We start from the raw sequence: 23,653 nt of genomic DNA, 5'->3' as shown, positions 1-23,653 counted from the left end.
GCGAACCTGTAGCCGCTGTAGGCGGAGCCTGCAACAGCGTCTCCTGTTGTTTTGTCCCGCTGCAACAACCACAGTGATGATGTGACGTCGTCCCTCCGGAGGGTTAGAGGTTCAAAGTGACAGTTTAACTTTTAGTTTAGTTTATGTACAAAACAGATAGTCACTCATAACTGGAGAAATCACTTTATAATGCAAAACAACAACACAAAATAGTCCTTGCGCACAAGATAAAGTTTCGGATTTTACTGTAGTGTAAAGAGTTTGTCTGTCAAGTAGAAGGAAATGGGCTCGAATCACCTTTTATGTGTGACTGTTAGTAGACTAAATGGATTAAACATTCCTAAATGGTTTTTTGTTTTTTTTACATGCTCTTAAAGTTTCATTGAATCATTCCCATTCATAGTTTATGAGGAGAAAACATCTTCAATAACGTCATTAAGTGGTACTTTCCACATATTCATTTCCTATTAATATCTGTTAATAAGGTTATTAGTGAAAAGCAAAACCCCATAATGATGTAACTGAGAACCAAACACTATAAAGGCCTGTAAAAAGCTGTAAATGCCTTCTTCCCTCCGACAATCATGATACAGAGATTTTATTATCCCAAATAATATTAATTCATCTTTTTGTGTAAAATAAGACCTTTTCATCAGCTCATTAGTTTGGACAATTTCAGGTTTGCACATACAGCAGTGCACCACATGCAGTATGCCGCTGTTAACAACACATATATACACAAACAGCACATGCTGCAGACCAAAGCTGCTCCGATTCTTAAAATACCAAACAATGTACGTCCATTTGACCATGGATGGGCTCTAACATCTTCTTATTACCTAAGCTGAAAACACACATAAGCCAAGTGTTAATAAACAGCCCTAATTATATCATAAAGGCTCGGACATATAGACCGCTTTCAGTCCAAAGAACATGACTTACTTTAATTGGAAGGCAATACGAATCCTGAGAAAAGTAGTGTGAACTGTAGAAAAAAAATGAAATCACACAAATTCACTTTCAGTAAAAAACAGAAATACAAAGCCTGAATTCAGCAACAGGTCGTCGTAGACCTGACGCACTCGTCCTTGGAGTATTCAAATATATCAAATACAAAACATCTCAGAAGTGAACTGACTACAGACTGTGTGAATGAATTTAGGCTCCCTCTTTTTTCCATGTGGATTACACGGTTGTTGTTCAATACAACACCAGCGATACGGATAAAAACAAGTACACAGGGTTTGGTCCCAGCTCCTCTCATCCATCATCGCAGGTCTTCTCCTCATCAGGTCAATCACTCAGAAATAAGGCGGTCAAATCTGGAAGAAAGACAAAATAAGTCCGAGATTAAATCCACTCCATTAATTTCACTGAAGTTCCACCGCCTCCATCAGAAGAACTGATCTCCCTCCTTACCTCAGCGTCATTAATCCTCAGCTATGTTCGTGCATTGAAGGTTTCTGCGCGAGCACGCCATCTTACTGTCTAAAACATCAGTCTTCACCTGACCCAGAGTTCTCAGTAGGCAAATAGTGTCGAACCCTTCTTCGCCAGCCGCCTGCAACAACCCCAGCACCTGTTAATGAGACGTGAGGTCTTATTTCTTCAGAGCAGAACCAAGTGAGCGTACTGGACCTACGGTGGCTGTGTGGAGACCCACCTGCAGACATTTATATGACTTCAGTTGGCTCAGGTTCTCCTGCAGGAACAGCAGGTAGATGCTGAGGTCGTTGTAGATGGGCGTCAACGCACCCAGAGCACCGAACCCGGGCAGCATCTCGTAAGGCCGGAGGAAGTCGGAGCTCTGCCGCGCCGGTCCGAGAGCACTGTACACCACCAACGGAATGAGCAGCGTGTACACTCCCAGGTTGATGTAGCTGAGCAGCCTGAAGATGCCCACCGCCACCAGCTTACACTGGACAGCAGACGGCACCGCGCTGTCGTTCTTCAGCACTCCCGTCCGCAGGTCGCACGGAAACTCATCAGTGAGAGAAGCCAGGAGGATGTAGTAGCTGAGGTAGAGGCACGCCAGCAGGAGGATGAGCAGGGTCACGATCCGACACATTAGGTACTTCACCACCAGGCCGTGAGACAGGCGCTTGGTCTTCAGGTACTGCTCCACTAAAGGGTACTTGAAGCAGACCTCAGTCAGGTCCAGAGCACTGCAGCAGGAGAAGGTACACGGACCATATAAGAAACATGAAGCAATGATATCATTATGTTAAATACATCTAGAAACAGGCAGTGGTTTGATTAAAAGAACAGCTTTGAATAAAACTACACGTGTTAAATTCTATACCAATTTTCATTATCAGAAAAAATTTATCTTTTTTGTTTCTACATGATGATTATAATCAAGCTTCATTTCACATTGATCTCAGTATTCCTGGCAGGACAGGGGAACGTCATGCATTGCTTCCTGCCACCATTTCTTCTTTAACACAACCACTGGAGGGAACCAGACACAAAGCCCTAAAAATCCGCTGCCCACGACCCAACCAGCAGCAAACAGCAGAGAGACGCAGTTAGCAGCTTCCTTGTAATTGAAATCTAACAAGGCAGAAATTTCTCCCAGTAGATGGTGCAAAAAAGTTTACATTCTCCAAATGAATGCAAATGGAAACGGGTTGCTTCATGTGTCTTTGTGTGGGAGTTTATGAGTGGCACATTTTCTCAGCAGTTAGAGGTCAAAGGTCAGGATGGCTCATACTACTACTTTATGCAACATGTTGCAAGATGAGAGAGGTAGAAGACCAATTTAAAAACATGGCAACAACATTGTGAGGACACCTAAAAAGACTTTAAATGAATATTGAGTGCCGGTGACGACGTGTAAGAGGTCGTTTTACCTCTGAGTGTCCTCGGCTCCATCCTTGCTGTCCAAAGTCGCCAGATTCTTGGCCAGCCTGATGGCGCGGTTGTAGAAGCGGTCGAACTCCTCCATGATGAAGCTGAGGTCGGAGGAGAGGTGCGGCGCTGCCAAAAAACGCCAGAACAAGGCGGGGATGTACAAGAGGATGGCCAGCGAGAGCAGGATGTACGGAAAGAACTGACGGAGGCAGAGAAAGAGGTAACAAAGAGAAGAGAAAAACTCCACTTTTATTTGTGGATATTATTTGTTTTATTGTGGCCTCAGATAATAATAATCACATCTAGACACGTTCAAGGCTTTCTAATTATTCAGAGGTCCTGGAAGATGTTTGATATGATATTCATAGTCGGTTTTTTTTTATTTTTTTTTATAGTTTTTAGCCCGTTTTTAAACTTGTGATATGATATAATAGGTAAATATACATAAGTAGCTGACAACTGGGAAAAAGCCTAGTCTAAAAAAAAATCCTAGAATTATTGTCATGTATATTTGTGAGGTCGTATAGCGATGCAGCAAACTGCGTTAATTCTGAAGCATCAGAATTGATGGTTGTGTCCCCAGTGTGAGGATTTAAACCATTTATCAGTATTGCATTATAGTTTTGTGTTTATGTTTTTTTTTTAATGTAACAACTAATAAAACAGCTATTTTGGGCTGTGGATTTTTCACTACTTTATAGATTGGACACTAAATTAAGAAAATAACCTGCGGGTTAATCAATAATGAAAAAAAAGATTATTGTTTATTTCCTGTATCTTACAATCTTCCTTAAATGTACATTCTTTATGATTGTCTGCAGAGCCGTTGCAGCCCTGTGGTGTGTTTTCAGTAGTTATTCATTCATAAACAGATGAGACTCGAACCTTGTGCAGCCACAGCTGCGAGCTCTCAGCCTGTTGCTGCACTGCTGCCCAACAAAACGATTCCACGTACACGGCCTGTTTAAAGGAAAAGTTAGTGGGGGCGAAGCAGCTGATCTGGGTACCTGTTAAGCAAATAGAAAAAACATTTTTAATTCATTGTCAGCTCTCTTCTGCGCTCATGGCCTATTTTGCTTGCAGCATACTTTGTGTCAATAATTACCCCTCCCTCATTATGTTGAGGGTACAATGGGAATTCAATCAGACACGTACAAGTCACAAATGACTCAGAAAGTCCACACGGTGATCATTAGGCAGTGCAGGCGCTCGGTTGATGGTTCCGGCAGCTTAGAGAAGATTCAGCCGGGTGGAGCGGTTCCTATTCTGGCAGTGTTGTAAGATTATAAACTGATAAACACAAATGGCATCTTCCGTGTTTTCTATTTATGACATCCAGTCCGCCAGCAACCCGATATATGAACTTTAGTATCAGATGGAGGAATAACCTCTTGTTTTGCAACACAAAATGATATAAATGATTCTGCTACGCCGTATTTAATAAGGAAAATAAAGCACATGAGTGGTTCTGTGACGGCATGCAGAGTAAACGGAAGCATCCTGACTGAGTGTCCGGGGTCTCCAGCAGGACTGTGCTCTGGACGTGATAACAATACAAACAGATTTCAAAGGATTATGTGGATTTGTTAAGATCATGACAGAGCTGTGTTTCCTGTTCAAAGAAGGAAGATGAAACGTTTATTTTGTGTGATTTATTCTCCCACTCTTTACGCTACAAGCCAACATGACTTGTTTTAAGTGTCGTCCATCTATAAGGGCTTGATTACAGTAAAATTGTGGCAGTATGTGAAGCCTCCCATCCTCTTATAGGCGTCAAGTTTCCATCATCATCCTCAGCAGCAGAGCGCGTGCCTGCTGCCTCACAGTGTGCGCGTGAGAGGCAGGAGGGTGGAGAATCAAACCACACCTTCTCCTGTTTTCACACCTCTTCTCTTTCTGCACAATAATGTCACACCGCTTCATCCAACGCTGCATGTTTGCTTTTAATTGAAGGAGAAATAAAACCTCCCTGACCGATCGCACAGACCTCCACGTGATGAAACTGAATGGATGCTCTCACATTCAACTCACCGACTGACACCTCCTGAGCGAAGGCGAGCGAGATGAGGAACAAAGGCAGCCCCACCGCCAGGATGGTGACTATCTGGTCCGCCGCCAGCTCCAGACGCACGCCTTTGTACTTGGCCTCCACGGGGTCCTTCAGCAAAAAGTCGGAGAACACATACTCCGTGGCTACGTGGGCTATCGCCATGACAGGCAGAGATAAATATATATATATATTTTTTAAAAGCCGGTGCTTTCTAATTAATGGAGGAGTCTTTTTCAATGAACTAAAAACGAGCTGCGTCTAAGGTTGAGATTAAAGAGACCTCCCGCGGTGGAGAAATGGGACCACTGGATAAAACGGGTTCAAACTATTGTTTTCCTCCTCCGGTAATAACAAGGGCTGACGGCTGAACCTGCTGTCCCGTTACTGTATCCCAGACGTCAACGAGGTGGGTGGTGGGGGGGGGAGGTACCTGTCAGCCGCTGGGGGGCGCTGTTGTCCCGTTTAGTTCATTTGCAACACAACAAAATCCAGACTTATTTTGTAAACATGAATTGTACATATAATGAAATTTAAGCCTTTTGGAATTTGGTGTTATATTGGCTATCAGTTGCTCTACTTATCTATATAAATATATGTTATATATACATATATATTTCTGTAATCACTTAGTTACTCTAGATGACGTTGTCTTGGCCTCCAGCAAAACTGTGAGGAACCTTGGAGTCATCTTTGATGAGGATTTGTCCTTTAGACACCCGATAAAGCAAATCTCCAGAACTGCCTTCTTTCATCTACATAATATTAATAAAATCAGGAAAATCCTTCCTCAGCGTGACGCAGACAAACTCATTCATGTGTTTGTTACTTCTAGACTAGATTATTGTAATTCCTTGTTGTTAGGATGTCCAAATTACTCATTAAAAACCTGCAGCTGATCCAAAATGCTGCAGCAAGAGTACTGACGGGATTTAACAAGAGAGATCATATTTCTCCAGTTTTAGCTTCTCTTCACTGGCTTCCTGTGAAATCAAGAATATAATTTAAAATTCTCTTGCTGATTTACAAAGCCCTACATGACCAGGCTCCATCATATCTCAGAGATCTTATAGAACCATATAATCCCAGCAGAGCACTTCTCTCAGTACGCTGGTCTACTTGTGGTTCCTCGAGTTTACAGAAGTAGAATGGGAGGCGGAGCTTCAGTGTTCAGGCTCCTCCCCTGTGGAACCAGCTCCCAGTTTGTGTTGGAGGGGCAGAAACCCTCTCTAGCTTTAAGATTAGACTCAAAACGTTCCTTCTTGATAAAGCATAAAGTTAGGGCTGGCTCAGGTAGACCTGAACCAACCCTTAGGTATGCTGTTATAGGCCGAGGCTGCTGGAGGACCTCGTTACATGCTGATCTTCTTTTCTTTCCTCCTACTCTTTAACTGACTCATACCTCACCATCTTCTTCTCTCCCATAGTTTCTTCTTATTATCTGTTGTCTCCATTCAGTTCCTTCGCTCGCGTAGTTTCTGTTCTTTCTTTTCCAGATGTCCCGTCATGGAGCTGCATGTCTCTGATCTGTGATTGTCGTCTCCACCAACAGTTCTTCTCTTGTATCTCTATGCTGTCCTTTTCTCTCTCTGCTCTCCTCTCACCCCAATCGGTGGAGGCAGATGGCCGCCCACCCCTGATCCTGGTTCTGTCTGAGGTTTCTTCCTGTTCAGAGTGAGTTTTTCTTCCCTCTGTTGGAGGTTTTTCTCCCTTAAAGAGGAGGTTTTTTTCCCTCCTAGCTGATGTGGGAATTGTTGTATTGTTGGTTTCTCTGTATAATGTTGTATAAAGTCTTGCTGTAAGGACTTTAATGTGTTAAGTGCCATGAAATAACCTGTGATTTGGCCCTATATAAATAAAGTTGAATTGAATTGAATATTCAATTATTAATTAGCAATTGAAAAAATATTAAGGTATTTATATTGTATTTTACTAGCGATGTATATATTTATGTGACTGCCACTATCAGACAACTCAAAGTCCTTTTATATATAATTTATGCTCAAAAGCATCAGTTCCAGTGATTTTCCAGGATCCCCGTCTAAGACAACAATCACATTTGCGACATCTGCGCTTTCTTTCCGGCAGCAGTAGGTTACAAAAAGCTGCGGGTTTCCGTGGCGACAGAAAGAGGGGGACTGTCTTTTGGAGGAAGATGTGAAGGACGAGACCTTTTCAGGTAGTCAGTTAAACAACAGGCCGTTTGGTCGTTTACCCGCCATTATCAAATCATAGTTATTTATTGTTATTTACCGTAAAGATAGCGAACAACAACAGCAGCCGCGTGTTTGTTCGTTAAACGAGCTGAGCGCCCGTTGTTAGCCTAGCCACGGGGGGGAGGGGGTAAGTTAGTTAAATGGGGCATTTGCCCCATTTAACTAACTTACCCGTTAGTTAACTAACTTAACCGTTAGTTAACGGTTAGCTCTCACATTCAACTCACCGACTGACACCTCCTGAGCGAAGGCGAGCGAGATGAGGAACAAAGGCAGCCCCACCGCCAGGATGGCGACCAGCTGGTCCGCCGCCAGCTCCAGACGCACGCCTTTGTACTTGGCCTCCGCGGGGTCCTTCAGCAAAAAGTCGGAGAAGACGTGCTCCGTGGCTACGTGGGCTATCGCCATGACAGGCAGAGATAAAGGGGAAAAAATAAATAAAATAAAAGCCGGTGCTTTCTAATTAATGGAGGAGTCTTTTTCAATGAACTAAAAACGAGCTGCGTCTAAGGTTGAGATTAAAGAGACCTCCCGCGGTGGAGAAATGGGACCACTGGATAAAACGGGTTCAAACTATTGTTTTCCTCCTCCGGTAATAACAAGGGCTGACGGCTGAACCTGCTGTCCCGTTACTGTATCCCAGACGTCAACGAGGTGGGTGGTGGGGTGGTGGGGGGGTACCTGTCAGCCGCTGGGGGGCGCTGTTGTCCCGTTTAGTTCATTTGCAACACAACAAAATCCAGACTTATTTTGTAAACATGAATTGTACATATAATGAAATTTAAGCCTTTTGGAATTTGGTGTTATATTGGCTATCAGTTGCTCTACTTATCTATATAAATATATGTTATATATATATATAGATATTATGAATTAGCAATTGGAAAAATATTAAAATATTTATATTGTATTTTACTAGCGATGTATATATTTATGTGACTGCCACTATCAGACAACTCAAAGTCCTTTTATATATAATTTATGCTCAAAAGCATCAGTTCCAGTGATTTTCCAGGATCCCCGTCTAAGACAACAATCACATTTGCGACATCTGCGCTTGCTTTCTGGCAGCAGTAGGTTACAAAAAGCTGCGGGTTTCCGTGGCGACAGAAAGAGGGGGACTGTCTTTTGGAGGAAGATGTGAAGGACGAGACCTTTTCAGGTAGTCAGTTAAACAACAGGCCGTTTGGTCGTTTACCCGCCATTATCAAATCATAGTTATTTATTGTTATTTACCGTAAAGATAGCGAACAACAACAGCAGCCGCGTGTTTGTTTGTTAAACGAGCTAAGCGCCCGTTGTTAGCCTAGCCACGGGACGGGGGGGGGGTAAGTTAGTTAAATGGGGCACATTTCATTTAGCTTTGCTGCCGACAAGCTCAGCAAACCGGTTCCGACACAAAACAACGGGCGGTCACGTTAGCTGGTTCGTAGCCAACTGAACGTAAGATCGGTTTTTACATGGTTTCGTTTCGGTGAAACACGACCGGGACATCAGCTGATGTAAAGCGGTCCAAATCTAATCGTTTTGTGCACAGAAACGCCCCCTTTTGTCAATTAAGTGCTTTCGTTTCCACCAGACATATTTTAATCATAAATGAGTCGGTAAGAACTTGTCCTGGTTTTTTTTTTTTTTTTTTTATCGTGGACGAAATGACACTTAACTTTCGTTTCCTGTATGCAGGAATAACATGAGAGAGAACAGAGAGGTGAAAGTATGGTGAAGGACCTCTGCGGTTTGTATGATGGACGGACCGGGAGAGGAAAGATCCACATGCAGCTCTAGACCCTTTCCATGGCTCAGTCAACCCCAAACAGAGGCCTCAACCCTACTGTGGAAACTCAAAGACTGCTTCTCCACAAATGACACGACCTCCCCTCATCAGGCAGAAAAAGAAGTAGGTGTTTCTCTGTGTACAGAGGCATGGAGTCTGTGTGGGAATCCTGGATTTAAAGCTCAAAGTGCTTCACAGCAAGATGCCGTGTTTCTCATAAAAACTGAAATTAGGAACATTTAAAACTATAGAAAAGAGATGAGATGCGTTAGAAACAGATCAAATGTATAAGAACATGTTTGCTTATTGTGTTGCTTTTTAAGTGTTTTATTTACAGTATCGATCAAAAAGTATATTTTTGAATTAGAAATGGAGATTTTCAGTTTAAAAATGTAAACGGATAAACTACACCCGAAGATTTTCGTGTGGTTGAGATTTACTCTGAGCAACCATGATCAGAGTTTGTGTAATGCGGTGCACGGTTTGACTGGCAGTCCTGGGACAGTACAGGAAGTAGGAGTCACTTATAATTGGTTCGGTTTGCACTTGTTTGTGGAACTAGTAAACGGTGGCAATATTGTGTCCCTCCTCTGCAGCTTTTGTAACTTACAAAGTAAAAAGCAGCTGTTCTTCTACTTAAAAGACTTTGAAACCAACAAAATTATCCACAAAACTAACATGAAGTAATTATTTGCTGTTTTTAATATTTCAGAGCAGTTACATGGACAACAGAAAGGCTGTGCTGGACCTGAAAGATGTTCCTCCTCCTCCTGCTCCTCCACCACACCGTACTTCCTCCTCCCAGTTATCCCAACCCTTCTCTCTGGCCCCTCTCCCTTTGCCTCCTGCCTGCATGCCGCCGCCTCCTCATCTTACACAAGACTTGCAGCAACAGGAAGGGGCTCTCCCCAAAGTAAGCATCTGCACCCACTGTAGCTATTGCAGCACAGGTGACTTTGGGCTGTTGGGTGGCAAAGGTGTTGTCGGCAGCAGCAGCAGCAGCATTGCTGGTGTAGTCTCGGTTTATATGGCCCCGGGGTCTCTGGGAGCTCCCATCTGTAGCACGACTAGCAGGTCTGGCTCTTGCTCTGTTGTCTCGTCCGTTCAACAGTATAAACATGACCTGAGTGGTGGAGGTGAAGCTTTTGATCCTTTGCTCAATCTCGGTTACAAGCCCCAGCTGCCCTCCTCCGTCGCTACCTCTCAGCCTCTTTCATCACACCCTTACCTCCCCTGCTGCTCAGGGCTCCTCCACCCCTACCCACCTGTACCTCTTCCATGCAGTCAGCCCAGCCTGTTTCCCTCCTCAGCACCCCTGGTTTCCTCTTTCCCCTCCGTTTCCTCCCTCCCGATGCCCTTGCATGGCTCTTGTCTGTCCTCTTCTGGCTTTTACACTTGTGGCGTGGACTGCAGCGCATCAGCCAGAAGATCCCAGAGAAATGCACTCGGTGATCACCCAACCACCACCACCATCACTACCACAACCACCTCAGCACACTTCTGCTCTAATCCTATGCACCTAAACGTAGAGCGCACGGTTTGTGTGAAGGGGGCGCACTACTGCCACGAATGCTTGTTGAAGGTTGGTGGAGTTTTCTTCATTCACTGTGGCTTTCTTTGTATTTTTGTGTGTCAAAAAAACATGTTAACTGAATTCTTTATACACCAATGACCAAAATAATGTAAATGAAAGCTGGTGTTTTTGTATTTGTTACAAAAATAAATATCTTTACCTTTTCTTTTGTCATATCGCACAGTGTTACTTGCTTCTGTTGTCACTTTTACTTCTGTTTTTTCCTGATAATTGTTTGAAATTATACCTATTTGCAGCCAGTGAATAGTCTGACTTCCGAGTCAGACAAGGTGTGGCCCAACGTTCCTATTCCACCAACTGCTGCCATTCCTATCCCCATTTGTAATGGCTGTGGCACCTCCTCTGATGGCATGGTGCTCATGCCATCGACCAGCCTTGGCAAGACGGGCCATAAATATGGTCAGTGGTTTCTACAATAGAATATTCCATTTTTGCATGTAAAGCTTTGTATTGAAACTTGGCTTCAAATTCATACTTCTCTGACTGTTAAGACGCCTGTAAGATAAGTGTGTTTAAATGATTTTTTTCCCAGGTTCTCCAGAGGCCAGTGGTCCTGAGAACATCCCTCCGGTGGGCGTCTTTTGGGACATCGAGAACTGCAGTGTGCCCAGCGGACGCTCAGCCGGAGCTGTCGTCCAGCGTATCCGCAGCCGCTTCTTCCAGGGCCATCGTGAGGCCGAATTCATTTGCGTTTGTGATATCAGCAAAGAGAGTAAAGCAGTCATCCAAGAGCTCAACAACTGCCAGGTATCAGAAATACTAATAATGATAAAGCAATGAATATTGAGGTTGTTTTTGTTTTTTTAACCTTGATTGATCAACGTGGCTGACTTGAAGCACGCTTGTAGTATTGCATATTATTAAGTACCAAATTAGATATTTTGTATTTTAGCTTTTGAGTTGAATTCCCCCTTTTGATAGGTTCATTAAACATTTTAACACATTGGAAAGCAGTGAAACATCCATAAAATGACAACAACAAAAAATTCTCTAAAAATACTTTGGTAAAAGACAACAAAAGAAAATGTTGTCAAAAGTGTGAATCACTCTGATGCTATATTGATATACTTTTACTTCAACAGGTTACGGTTGCACACATTAATGCCACAGCCAAGAATGCTGCGGATGACAAACTTCGCCAAAGCCTCCGGCGCTTTGCTGAGACTCACACTGCACCTGCAACTGTTGTACTAGTGTCCTGTGAGTTTACCTCACCTTCACTTTAATCCACCACAGCTATGTTACCTTTGAATAAATGTGATTTTAAAAAGTGTCATTTTTCTTCTTCTCTTTGTTAACAGCGGATGTGAATTTTGCAAGCGAGTTGAGTGACTTGCGACATCGCCATGGTTTCCAGGTAATCCTGGTCCACGGCAGCCATACGTCTTCAGCTCTACTGCAGCACGCCCACCTTCACGTGGCCTTTCAAGAGATCACAGCGGATCTGCCACCACGTATGCTTGTCAAAGCGCAGGTAGGCCTTTCGAATGCTACGTTAGGCCTTAAAAAAAATACTTTTTTTTTTTGTCCAGTAAAAGGAGGTAAGTACGTGCTTGCAAAAGTGACGGAACTGAATCTCATTTTAGTCGGGACTTACCAGAGAGTAAGACAGTTGAAATGTGAATTTGAGCATCTTCACATTTTCTTATTTGCTCTATTCTCAAACTTGTTTCTCAAGTAAAACAAAAGCTGCTTCAGCTTTTTTTTTTTTTTTTTTTAAGTGTAAATTATACAAACCAAAAAAAAGGCACGGTGTCTCTTCCTCCCCTCCTTCAGCCCAGTTTCAACCTCCTCTATGTGCACAACCTCCCAGTCAACTGTGACAAGAGCCTGCGGAACGCCGTGAAGCTCAGGCTCCGCCGCCTGTCAGACAACTGCGGTGGCAAGGTGCTGGGCATGTCCCCCCAGGGCACCGCCGTCCTCCGCTTTGGCAACCCCGAGGCGGCCGCACGCGCCCGCAAGCGAATGGAAAACGAAGATGTGTTCGGCCGCCGAATCAGCCTCTCCTTCTCCCCGCGGCCGAGAGACGATGCGAGTCCTGAGCCCGAGCTCCAGTCTCACTCTTATCACTTGCCTCGGACTCTACCGCACACCTATCAAACCCAGGATTCAGTGTTCGGCCCTCCCCCGTCCATATCCTCCTTCTCTTTCCTGCCCCTGGAGAAGCCCAGGTCGCCCAGGAGGCCACGGCGAGCATCCCGCACATGCTACACCCCCGGCCCAGTGCCTGAAAGGCCCTACAGCCCCAGGAGGGGGTGCAGTGGGCCACCCGGTGGTGCTACAGTCAAGCCCCATCAGGTCAGCAGACTCATCTGTGCCTGCTTCCCCTCAACCTCCATTGCCATCTATCCCTGTCTGGGCTGCTATGTAAATCCCAGTAGCCTCTTTCCCCCCCCTCCCCCCCCCAGTGACCCTCTCTAAATGCTGCTTTGACTAACAATTTATCTGCATGTATCCGCCTCTGCTAGCATGTGTTGTTTGCTGCTAGTGCCATCATTAATCTCCCTGCTGTCCTGCATGTTCATTGGTCATTCATCATGTTAATGCATAGCTTCTGTGCTTGTTTTTATTTATTTTAATTTTTTTCTGTTTTGTTCAGTATTATTAGTGCTGACATGCTTCCTCTGTGTACAGAGACAGCTTGTGTGTTTTGTCCAATGTCTGCCTCGTGCCTCAAGTTATATTGTGGTGGAATTTAGCTCATGCTGTTTTCCACTGTGATAAAACGGACCTCTGCTTGACTTTCTCTTGCTTGATTCTAGTCAAACAGACAAGTGTGGAAGACTGCAGAAAACACGGACCCACAAATGGATAAACTAGGGATGGGCATTTAAAGCTACCTCTGTTGTTGGACAGCAAACAGAAATTTACAGTTAATCTCATTTGGTACCAAATTGAAGGAAAACATGAAAGCACAAACAACATTACAATGATGGAGAAATCCAAAAGACTCGTAATAACATGTGAAGCTTTCATGTTGTTTTATCAAATGTTGCAAAGCTGTCTCTGCACTCCTGTTATTTCACTGTTAAATCAGAGCAGAGATTACTGCATTTTAATGTGTACTATAGTACACTCAAGCTAAACTAATTTTGAATTAAGAATTTCACATAGTGCTGCCTATATATAATAATAATAATAATTCTAAATTCCCTTTAAATGCGCATCCATACTTAAACCTTAGAACAACAGTTTATGCCTTTCTGTGATTTTTCCTGTCGCGTTTCTCCTCATGCTCTAACAAACCTGATTAATTGCTCGACCACCCCGCCGCCTCCACACATATGCATGCTGCAAAAAAAAAAAAAAGACATGAGCTGTCAGAGGAGTGGATATCTACAGTGATAGCATCTGCTTCCTCTGCTTGATCCAGGAGCTGCTGGGCAGTTTGGAGGGAAAGCCCAAGATGGGCTTCAACCCTCTGGAGAAAGGACGTGCTGCTTCATCGTCGCCTCAAAGCAACGGCGAGACGAGACCGCTGGAGCATCTGCCCAAGCCTGGCCTCGTTGGGGAGTCCATGTACAGGAGGAGGTACACGCAGGGAGAAGAATGGGAAAGCTTTCAGGATACCATTCGTTGTTTATTTATTCATCTATCTTTCTGTGCAGGAGAGACTGCTCCAATCCTCGAAGTGCGACCGACTCCCCTGTAGAACAAGAAGAGAAGATCTCCGGGGAGTTTCAGATTAGCACGCCCTCAGCCTTCAGCAAGTTAAACCTGCAAAGGAGCTTCAGTCCCCTCGTCCTATCTCAGGGCTCCTGGTCCTCTAGGTGCTAATGCTGCATTCAACATCCCCTTGTAATATTCGATGTAATGGTGGGTGATGTTCTGGTTTTTAATGTACCTTTTTCCTTGTCAAACAAAAGGAGTGCGTCTCCTTGCCTGTCCAGCCGCTCCTCGCCTTTGCTTGCTACCCCTCGAAGCCCCGGCCCCGAAGGGCCAGCTGAGCCCTTGTCAGAAGGAGCCGAGGTCCAAGTGGCCAACCTGGACTACAGAATGTCCCGCAAGGAGCTGCAGCAGACACTGCATGACACCTTCTCCCGATACGGACAGGTAAGGCATCAAATATCCCTTTCACAGGGGAAGTAAGATTAAACCCCCGCCTCCGAACATCTCCTTGTGCTGCCACTTGTTTTGTCTAGGTGAAAGCTGTGGAGCTCAGCCCGTACACTGACTATCAGCTGAAGGCCAGTATTCAGATGGCGTCCCTGCAGCAGGCTATCAGCGCCGTCAGCAGCCTGCATCGTTATAAGATTGGAGGCAAACGCATTCTGTTGTCTCTGATCACTGGTGGCAGCAGCAAACCTCTTGCCTTGCTCAGGTACAGTTTGTATTTTGAGTTACATTGAAGCCTTGATAAATACAATACGATAGTCATAACTGGGGATTTTCAGACACACGAATGCAAACTTTCTCTGTTTGGACTTTGGTGGTAAGTTTCACTTGTTATTTTACAGCACCGAGATCATCTGCATTCTTCTGGATGCGCCGGCCAATTGCCTTCCTCTCTTCAAGTTCACTGAGATCTATGAGAAGAAGTCAGTAACTGAATCAACTCGTGGCTTTTGAACTTGACATTATTTGTACTTTGTAAGTAGTACTTTTTTGTTTACTTCGTGCTCCCCTCCTCTCCAGATATTCCCGTAAGCTTGTGGTCGGTGATCTGTACCGGCTACCGGAGGTGGTTGCGGTGCGGGAACAGGGAGGCTCAAGGCTTGTGTGCCTTCTGCCCAGCAGCCAAATACGTCAGAGTCCACTGGGATCTTCTCGGTCCCAGGAGGGCTCCTCCTCAGCCAGTGGGAGCCCGGTGGTGTTTGAGGAGCTGGAGTACCATGAACCCGTCTGCAGACAGCACTATTCACAGCAGGACTTCAGGTACCAAACACCTGGAATCTCATATTAAGTTATTGTTATTTCTTCTGAACTTCAGCTGACTTTCAGCCCCTTTTTCCCGTTTCTCCATCCCTGACGGTGTTAAATCTCTTCTCGTAGTGAGGCCGACTTTGACCCTGACTGCTATAAGATCCCATTTGTTACGATGTCTCTGAGCACCTTGTCCTCTGAGGTCCACAGTCTGTTGCAGTCACACGAGGGTACCCTTCCACTGCTCAGGTGACAAACCAGCTCATCAATCCCTCTATAAGCTTATTATGTAAAACAGAGTGTATATATATATTTTTATACATTATAAAATCAATAATGTGGTTTATTTTCATGTAGTTTTCCAGACTGCTATGCAGAAAAGTTCAGCCCTCTGCAGCTTGGGAACGAGACACTGGAGGGCGGTGTTTCTCTGGAGCACCTCATCACCTGCGTTCCCAGTATCACAATAGTCACGGCGCAAAACGGGTTCAAAGTCATCAAGTGGATCCACAACAAACCGCCTGCACCAAACTCTGGTAGGAACATCCACATGTTTCAAACGTTTATTAGAGATTGGTTGTTGACATTTAAGGTCAACATCTGTTGACTTTCTGCAGCGTTGTAGCTACATCTTGTTACCAGATATTTCAGACACTAAAACAGTTGTTTTTTTTGTTTTCATGCAGAGCCGTGGATTCAACGCAGCAAAAGTCCCATCGGCAATCCGCAGCTCATCCAGTTCAGCAGAGAGATTATTGACCTGTTGAAGAGTCAGCCGTCTTGCATCATGCCGATCAGCAAATTCATCCCCTCGTACCACCATCACTTTGCCAAGCAGTGCCGCGTCTCCGACTATGGCTTCTCTAAGCTGCTGGAGCTTCTGGAGGCCGTGCCGCATGTCCTGCAGGTACTTAAAATAAAGATCAGTCACGAAAAAACAATTCTAAATGTCTTTTTATTTTTTTTTTTTTATTACATCTTTCATGTTTTTCATCTACTTCCCTACAGATCTTGGGTATGGGCACCAAGCGTTTACTGACTCTGACACATCGAGCGCAAGTGAAGCGTTTCACCCAAGACCTGCTTAAACTGCTTAAATTTCAAGCCAGCAAACAAGTGGCAATCAAGGACTTCATGCAGGCGTACCACTGGTCAGTAAACACCACGTGGAGATGTGGATTATGTCCACACGTCACATTTGTAGTTTGTAGAGGCTTAAATATTATTCTGACCCTGTTGTGGATGTTTGTGACGTGTTCTTTACACCTTTTACATCAGGTGCTTCTCCAGAGACTGGAGGGTAACAGACTATGGTATATGTGACGTGATGGACCTGCTGACAGAGATCCCGGACACCACCATCACTATCACGGAGCAGTCCATGGACACGGTCATCTCTGTTCCCAAGAGGGGTCAGTTCAAAAAACAGTGATTTAAGAAGTGGCATGTGAATTATAAATGTCCATTGCACACCTGCTTTAACAAGGAATCACTTTACCTGCAGGAGAAATGTTCACATTCAAAATTCTCTTTCATATTTTCCTGCAAAATGTGTTTTTTACTTGATTAAAATCTCTAGAGAAACCAAAATATAAAACGTAATTTTAATTGACGGAAGGGATAATTGTGGTATTTAATTTGTCTGAGGCAAACATGTGCAAAATTATTTGATAGATATAAAGCTTTCACATTTTAAGCAATTAAAAGTAATTTGATGTTTTAACTGTTTATTTATTGGTTCAACTCCTTTTTGCCAGAGCGTACTGTGGAGGAAATAGAGCGCACTAAGCAGTTCGGGAAGGAGGTGGTGGACCTCCTCCGCCACCAGCCTCACTGTCGAATGTCCTTCAGTAAGTTCATCCCCACCTACCACCACCACTTCGGTCGTCAGTGCAAGCTCAGCTACTACGGCTTCACCAAGCTCATGGAGCTCTTCGAGGCGATCCCCGACATCCTGACGGTGAGTTAACGTTCACTTATAAGGAAGTTTAGACAGATTTTTACTGGATGAAAAGGAAGTAAAGCTAAAAGTATATTTGAGGCAGAGGTGTCAAAGGGTATTTCTGGTGTGTAATGGTGGATTTACCACCAAGAGAAATATATCAGTGACATGAATATGATCACATTTCCTGCTAATTTAGAGTGAATTGCAAAAGGCAGGACTCGGATTGGTTTGATGGCGTTTGCTCTAAAGTTTCATATGTAATCAGTGGATCAGGTCCGGTTCTATTTCTTTTCATACTTTGTTAAAACGGGGTTAATTTGACTAATTCATGTCGTTGCCCACCTCCACCAGGTGTTGGAGTGCGGCGAGGAGAAAGTGCTGATTCTGACGGAGGTTGAGCGGATCAAAGCTCTGGCGGCTCAGCTGGTCAAGCTGCTTCGGGCTCAGAAGAACTCCAGCCTCCCCGTCAGCCATCTGCTCACCGAGTACAGCAAGACCTTCGGTTACGGTCTGCGCCTGCAGGACTACGACACCGGCTCCCTGCTCGCTCTGCTCACCAAACTCTGCCATGTCGTCAAGGTAACAGCACCGAGTGGTTTTCTTTCTTTTCAGCTCACAGTTTCCTGTTATTACTTCAAAAGGAAGTTTGTGGACCATAAATTTGCAGGAAGTTTACGATGTTATATACTTTTCTTTTTTCTTCTTTTTTTTTACAATTGTGTTGTGGCCTTTGGCAGTTAAAAATGAGCGTTTTATCAATCCTCTCGGGTTAAAGGTTAAAGGCACCTCCGTTATCGATGGCAGGGGTGTTGATGTTCAGCAGTGTGCACGGGAACCCGGTGTTGTTACAGGATCAAGCACACGGCCGCTCTCCTTCTGTTTCCAAGGTGGTGGACGGCTCGGAGAGTCGGGAGGTGCAGCTGATCAACAGGAAGTCTCTGCGCCTGCTGACGTCTCAGCTGCTCGCTCTGCTCATGTCCCAAGACGAGGACCAAGTCATCCGCGGTCTGGACGTGGAGGAGCTGAGTCAGCATTACCTGGCGGCTCACAGAGTCCTGCTGAACCCCTGTGAATACGGGTTCCTCTCCCTCAGCGAGCTGCTCAAGAGCCTCCCGTACCTCGTGGAGGTGAGCAAGACGTTTAGTTTTTTTTCTAAAGAAAACCTGTTATTTAAACGGCTTCGCGTGCTCGATCTTTTGCTCCGCCCTCTTTCACAGTTGTACCACGGAGAAAGCGATGAAGACGCCGGCGGCGGTCACGGTGAGGAGTGGGTGAGGCTGACCCGACTTTACCAGTTCGCCCGTAACGTCCGTGCGCTGCTCCACACCTACCACTACAACCAGATCTTCCTCACCGAGTTCCAGGGAGCTTATAACAAATTCACCGGCTGCAGCCTCGAGCCACGTTCGTACGGATACACCAGCACCGACGAGCTGCTCAGCGCCATACCACAGGTTGGACTTCAAAATCAGTAGAACCTCTAGAACTGAACGCTTCGTCCTCGTTCAACGTGTAAATCTGGGAAAGTCGTGTCGCATTGGTTCGTTTACATCCTGGACGACCCACAGCTTTTATATGTAAATCTTTGTTGTGTATTTCTTTGAATTTTCCACCACTTTTCTGATGGTTGTGGTGCGTCTCTTCAGGTGGTCTGGATCAAAGGGCACGGTCACAAGAGGATTATCGTTTTGAAGAACGATATGAAAGGTAACGCCGTCGGTTATCTTTTACGGCACGTTGCAGTTCAACTCACCGACCTGCTGCACGAACTCGTTCTGTAAACGATGACGGCTTGAACTTGCGGTCGTTTCTTCAGTATATGTAGGAAGTTGTGGTTTCATGAGCTGCTTGTCTGTACAATCTACAGAAGCTGGAATAATAATAATGTCTTGTGTGTTTTTAGCAAGAGCAAGCTATTCGTTCCCCAACAGCCCTCAGCCAGGCGAGAACATGGAGAGCCCAAGAGACAGTCCGATCAGCAGCACAACATCTGGAGCGCAGAGTCCAGGTGATCATACAAGTCTGCGGTAGATCGTAGACGATACCAGCTGCTCAAGTTTACTGGGTTTGAAATATAGTGAAGCAATTAGAGGGGAAAATGAACAGATGAATGTTTTTATCTTGCTGCCTTCACTGCTTCCTTCTCTACAGTCACATCTACTATTTATGTTCATCTGCTGGAACTGTTTTTTTTTTGTAAATGCTTGTCAATCACTGAGGTGTCACTCAGCCTATTTTATTTTGTAGCTGTAGATCCGGAGCTGTTCTTCCTGACGTCCCCGGTGGACCTGCTGTGTGGTCCCGTCCCGTCCTGCCTCCCATCCCCTCAGCTCCATCCCGACCCCGTCCTCCCCCAGCAGGCTGATCTGATTTACTTCGAGGAGAGAAACTCGCCACCAACGGGTCGGTTTTAATGCTCAGAGTTTCAGCAGTTAAAACCATCATGTTTGACACTTGTTTTTTTTTTTAAATTTGCACTTTGCCCATCTTTCCCTAAACAGTGTGAACTTGTGTGTGATTTCAGGGAGTGATGAACCTGAGGCGGCAGCTTCAGACAGCTCATCCGATCCTCCCGAGCAGCTCGGCAGCACCGACGACGCCGCGGTCACCGGACCTCCTCCTGACGCCAAGACCCCCGTGTCCTCGGACAGCCCCAACAGGAAGGGAGCACGCAGCAGGATCAGACTAGCAGCCAACTTCTCATTCACAGCAGGCCTCTGATACACACACACACACACACACACACACACACACACACACACACACACACACACACACACACACACACACACACACACACACAGTCTCACCCTCTGCAGTACTACTTTACACCCAGTGTAACTCTGAATAGAAGAGTTGACCAGCTACACGAAGAACACCACACGAGCCTTGGTGTTGTCCCCTCTTCTTCTTCGTTCTTCATCGTCTTCTTTCTCCTCTTTGGTTTTTTTCCTGAGTTCACAATCTTCTGATGCTGTTCACAAAGCTGTGATTGGCTTCTTGCAGATTTTCTGCAATTCTTTAATTTTTTTTTTGCCAAATTCATCTACTGATATTGTAACCCGTGTTTGCCGGGAGTGAATTTATATATTTCCATGAACGGACCTCTCTGGTTTTTGAGCTGTTGGGGAACTCGATGGATGAAAACGGAGTTAGTTGTCACTGCATCAGGAGCAGAGAGGTCTTCTGTATTAAATCCAAGAAATATCCTTATCCACGCTCAGTTTATAGAAGTGACAAATAACAGAAGGTTTCTAGAGATATTTTGTTCATGAACTATATTTGGAAACCTTCGTAATGACTCCCTTGCTGTAGGAATATTTCAGTTGAGACATACTTCATTTTTGGGGATTTTTCTTTGTCGGTAATCCCAGATTTGTCAACCGGTCTCGCTGCCGAGCGACAGCCATGTTTCATTCTTTCAGATTTCTAAAGAAGTAGTTTCTCTCTGAGGTGTGTTCCTGTATTTCCTCTGTTGTAAAGTAGCTTAAGGATAGTGGTCTCGGTTCCTTTGATGCTGTGCAGAGTATTTAGTCGTCCGTGGAGGAGTTTGGCCTGAATGTGTCCTGAGAGAAGCCAGTTTTAACCGTTTTACTCGTGTTTGCTGTCATGAAACTAACAGCCTTCAAAACAGTTCAAGTTTCAGATCAAACGGTTTTGACTGATATTGTGACAATCGCTGCTCTCAGGAAGTTTTATTGTCTCATTTTTTGACTTTATTTATAGCAAAGATTTTGGCTCTTCTCTCCGAGGCCACTAATGAAGGCCTGACAGGGAAACCGGCGGCGCTTCAATACTCCAGCCTGGTGTGTGCTGAGACAACAGAAACTGACCGACACTTCTATTGTTTGTCTTTGAGCCAGCAGCCCGTGCGTTTGTGTTGTTTTAGCTGTGTTTTGTCTGCGTGTGGTTTACACTGGAGTCGGTGGTGTGAAATGTGCATGGTGTGCATAAGTGAGTTTATGCACGGTGTAATCCCAGGAGGAGCGAGACAATCCTTAAGATCAGTCTTTTATTTCAACCGCGATTCATGGAGCTCGGCGTCGGCGTCACCGTTGCAGTCGCCGTATGGGTGCTCAAGGTTTGATGAGTTAACCTTGTTGCTGGAAGGCGCTGTATCCGTGGTAACGTCCACACCGTCGGAGTTTAGAGTTTGAGGGGAGCGGCGAGCACTCCTGCGTTATTTTTTTTCCTTTTGGTTTTTAAAGCCCCATTTGGATGGTTGTGAGTTTTTAAGAGAAGGAGACGGGACGGGAGGTGGTCGGTGGAAAGGTTAGAGGAGCAGCAGCTCCGGGAAGCCTCCCGAACACACCGACGCACACTCAGAGGACCGTCCGCGGCTCTCTGGGATCCGCCGGGCTTTTACAATGGCTTGTATCTGCCGCGGCGCTGAACGACATCACCGTCGTACCTCCCCCACCGTCTCGCATCTCACAAGAGTCGTTTTAACTTACGAATGCGTGTCGGTTTCTCCACTTTCCTTCACCTCCAGTGTTTTTTTTCTCGGCTGCTGGCTGCTGAATCGCCACCAAGTAACGTCAGCTTGTCTATGAAGGTTCATCACGACCCAGGAGAAGTCGGAGGGCTGCTGCTGGTCGTGTTCGGAGGGGGGGAGGGAGGGAGGGAGGGGGGAGGTTCAGTGAATGGGTAACAGCCCATTTAACCTGTTTGTTTGCATTTCCTACCTGTTTAGAAGTGTTGTGAGTTTTCTTGATTCCAGCCGCCATCTCACCCGAAATGTCTGACAAACGAAATGTTTTTAATTTATCACTCCTGCGATGTTTTACCGACCGTCTGGAAACCACTTCTTAAAATGACGGAATTATCTGTTCGGAATAATTAGGTCGAATTAGTAATGATAGAAAATGTCTCGATTTAAATTTGGCATTACTTTTTTGTGAATTTGAACAAAAAAAAAACCTGGCATCTCCTGAGAAGTCCTGCAGTGACAACTAACTCGGATTCTGTGTAGTTCTCACTTTGTTTTGGTTACATCAGTGAGAAACTATTGTACCTGTCAAAATATGCACTTCTGCATAGTTTTGGTTGATGAAATGCAGATTATGTGAGCGTGAAAGGGGTTTAAACCGGTTCTTTCCTCCGCCTCTCCGACCTCGTCGCACTTGTTCACTTCTCATTTTGCACAACAGTTGTTCCACAGCAGATTTTTAAGGAACTTTATTTATTCAACGGTGTCCTTAAAAGTTTTTTTTGCCTTTTGCGATTTAATTTTTGTTTACCTGTTAAACAACTGTCTCCCTGACGTGTCCTCTCTGCGTTCCCCCCTCGGTCGCGCTCTTCTGCTGCCTCGCCGCAGCAGAAGTCGCTGCGACAGTCAAACGATGTTGAAGGGACCAAAAAGATTTCCGTTAATAAATTTCACAAGCATCATTTCTGCCTCATCTCGATGTTTCTTTTTTTTGTTGTTTTTTGTGCTTGTTTGAAAGAATCCAGAAAACACAAACACGCCATGTTCCTGAAAGATGCTCTTTATTTAAACATGTATGTACAGGGTAGTCTCAGCTTATTTTTTCTGCATATTTGTTCAATAATTCAACATTAGACCTCCATAAAGTCACTACAACTACAGAACGCTTAAGTTATCAGAAGGAAGGTAAAGTGACGAGAGAGCAACACTTTCCTCGACACGAGTCACTAATGTCCTAAATACACTCATAAACATACACCGTCTATTTTTAGGCATTTACAAGAGAGTCGCATTAATTTCCTGTTTATCATAAAAACGCAAGACAAAAGTTCAGAGGATGCAAGTTGTTTGTTTGCAATATCGATATTTAACCTATGAATGATGTCATCCTGCCCCAGTCAGTGTTTTCTGGCAGCTGATGGCGGAGATGATGTGGCGACTTCAGGGAATGAGAAAAACATGATGACGAATTATTTATTTTTTTTAAAAGAGGGGAGTCACTGAAACGCTGCAGAAGTGAGTCACATGAGGCTGAATGCTGGTTAGTGATTCCCAAACGTTTCAGACCGCCGTGCACAAAAACTAATTTACCACTGACGATAACAACTCTGTCCTTATGTGGCTGATTAGTTGTTTAAATGATTAACAGCTAATTTTGACATCATTGTTATATGATGTGGATATACAATAACTATTATCTCTATTAATATTACATTACCTTTTTTTTTTATTAAAAAAAAAACTTGAAATGCAATTATTAGGCCCTTCAGTAAGACTGTTGAGGACCACCAGCGGTCCCCGTGCCAGTGTTTGGGATTCACTCTGCAGAAGTTTGCACACAGCGTTTATTGTTGTAAAGTTACAGTTCAGCCTGATCATGTTTGTTTGTTTTTTTGTTTTTTTTATCTGTAACACTAGATTTTGGAGGATTTC

At 44.7% G+C, this 23,653-nt stretch overlaps 2 protein-coding genes across 3 annotated transcripts; one reads left to right on the top strand and one right to left on the bottom strand.

The window, feature by feature from the left end:
- Positions 1-167: 167 nt before the first annotated feature.
- On the bottom strand, positions 168-5,313 carry panx1b (pannexin 1b). Its single transcript, XM_069704952.1, has 6 exons — positions 4,885-5,313; positions 3,739-3,860; positions 2,853-3,052; positions 1,664-2,165; positions 1,420-1,579; positions 168-1,322 (listed from the first exon to the last, which is right to left on the bottom strand). Exons 1-5 carry the CDS (start codon positions 5,063-5,065, stop codon positions 1,430-1,432), a joined length of 1,155 nt encoding a protein of 384 aa, XP_069561053.1. The 5' UTR covers positions 5,066-5,313; the 3' UTR covers positions 168-1,322; positions 1,420-1,429.
- Positions 5,314-8,192: 2,879 nt separating this feature from the next.
- LOC138624611 (meiosis regulator and mRNA stability factor 1) lies at positions 8,193-22,683 on the top strand. Of its 2 annotated transcripts, none has more exons than XM_069704947.1 (27): positions 8,193-8,278; positions 8,800-9,013; positions 9,603-10,472; positions 10,721-10,883; positions 11,017-11,231; positions 11,567-11,684; positions 11,786-11,958; positions 12,261-12,782; positions 13,858-14,015; positions 14,093-14,254; positions 14,351-14,537; positions 14,627-14,805; positions 14,942-15,022; positions 15,120-15,359; positions 15,477-15,596; positions 15,705-15,883; positions 16,034-16,254; positions 16,356-16,498; positions 16,626-16,759; positions 17,105-17,307; positions 17,644-17,871; positions 18,180-18,419; positions 18,510-18,746; positions 18,939-18,999; positions 19,196-19,300; positions 19,540-19,695; positions 19,817-22,683. In XM_069704947.1, exons 2-27 carry the CDS (start codon positions 8,858-8,860, stop codon positions 20,011-20,013), a joined length of 5,448 nt encoding a protein of 1,815 aa, XP_069561048.1. In that variant the 5' UTR covers positions 8,193-8,278; positions 8,800-8,857; the 3' UTR covers positions 20,014-22,683. The 2 variants fall into 2 exon arrangements, with proteins under 2 accessions (XP_069561048.1, XP_069561049.1); XM_069704948.1 differs by lacking the exon at positions 8,193-8,278 and adding an exon at positions 8,652-8,720.
- The last annotated feature ends 970 nt before the right edge of the window (positions 22,684-23,653 follow it).

This window comes from Brachyistius frenatus, unplaced genomic scaffold (assembly GCF_029030835.1).
Source record: "Brachyistius frenatus isolate BFR_SWC_R1_liver_20210118 unplaced genomic scaffold, ASM2903083v1 Contig_53, whole genome shotgun sequence".
NCBI lineage: Eukaryota > Metazoa > Chordata > Actinopteri > Embiotocidae > Brachyistius > Brachyistius frenatus.
Note: the sequence above shows the minus strand (reverse complement) of the source record. Positions and strands in the feature narration are given on the sequence as shown.

Coding starts and splice junctions, on each gene's coding strand:
- panx1b (XM_069704952.1), bottom strand. CDS start 5,065: ATGGCGATAGCCCACGTAGCCACGGAGTATGTGTTCTCCGACTTTTTG. Junction 3,053..3,738: donor CGCAGCTGTGGCTGCACAAG/GTTCGAGTCTCA, acceptor TGCCTCCGTCAG/TTCTTTCCGTACATCCTGCT. Junction 1,580..1,663: donor AGTCATATAAATGTCTGCAG/GTGGGTCTCCAC, acceptor TCTCATTAACAG/GTGCTGGGGTTGTTGCAGGC.
- LOC138624611 (XM_069704947.1), top strand. CDS start 8,858: ATGATGGACGGACCGGGAGAGGAAAGATCCACATGCAGCTCTAGACCC. Junction 9,014..9,602: donor CTCATCAGGCAGAAAAAGAA/GTAGGTGTTTCT, acceptor TTAATATTTCAG/AGCAGTTACATGGACAACAG. Junction 18,420..18,509: donor GCCTCCCGTACCTCGTGGAG/GTGAGCAAGACG, acceptor CCTCTTTCACAG/TTGTACCACGGAGAAAGCGA.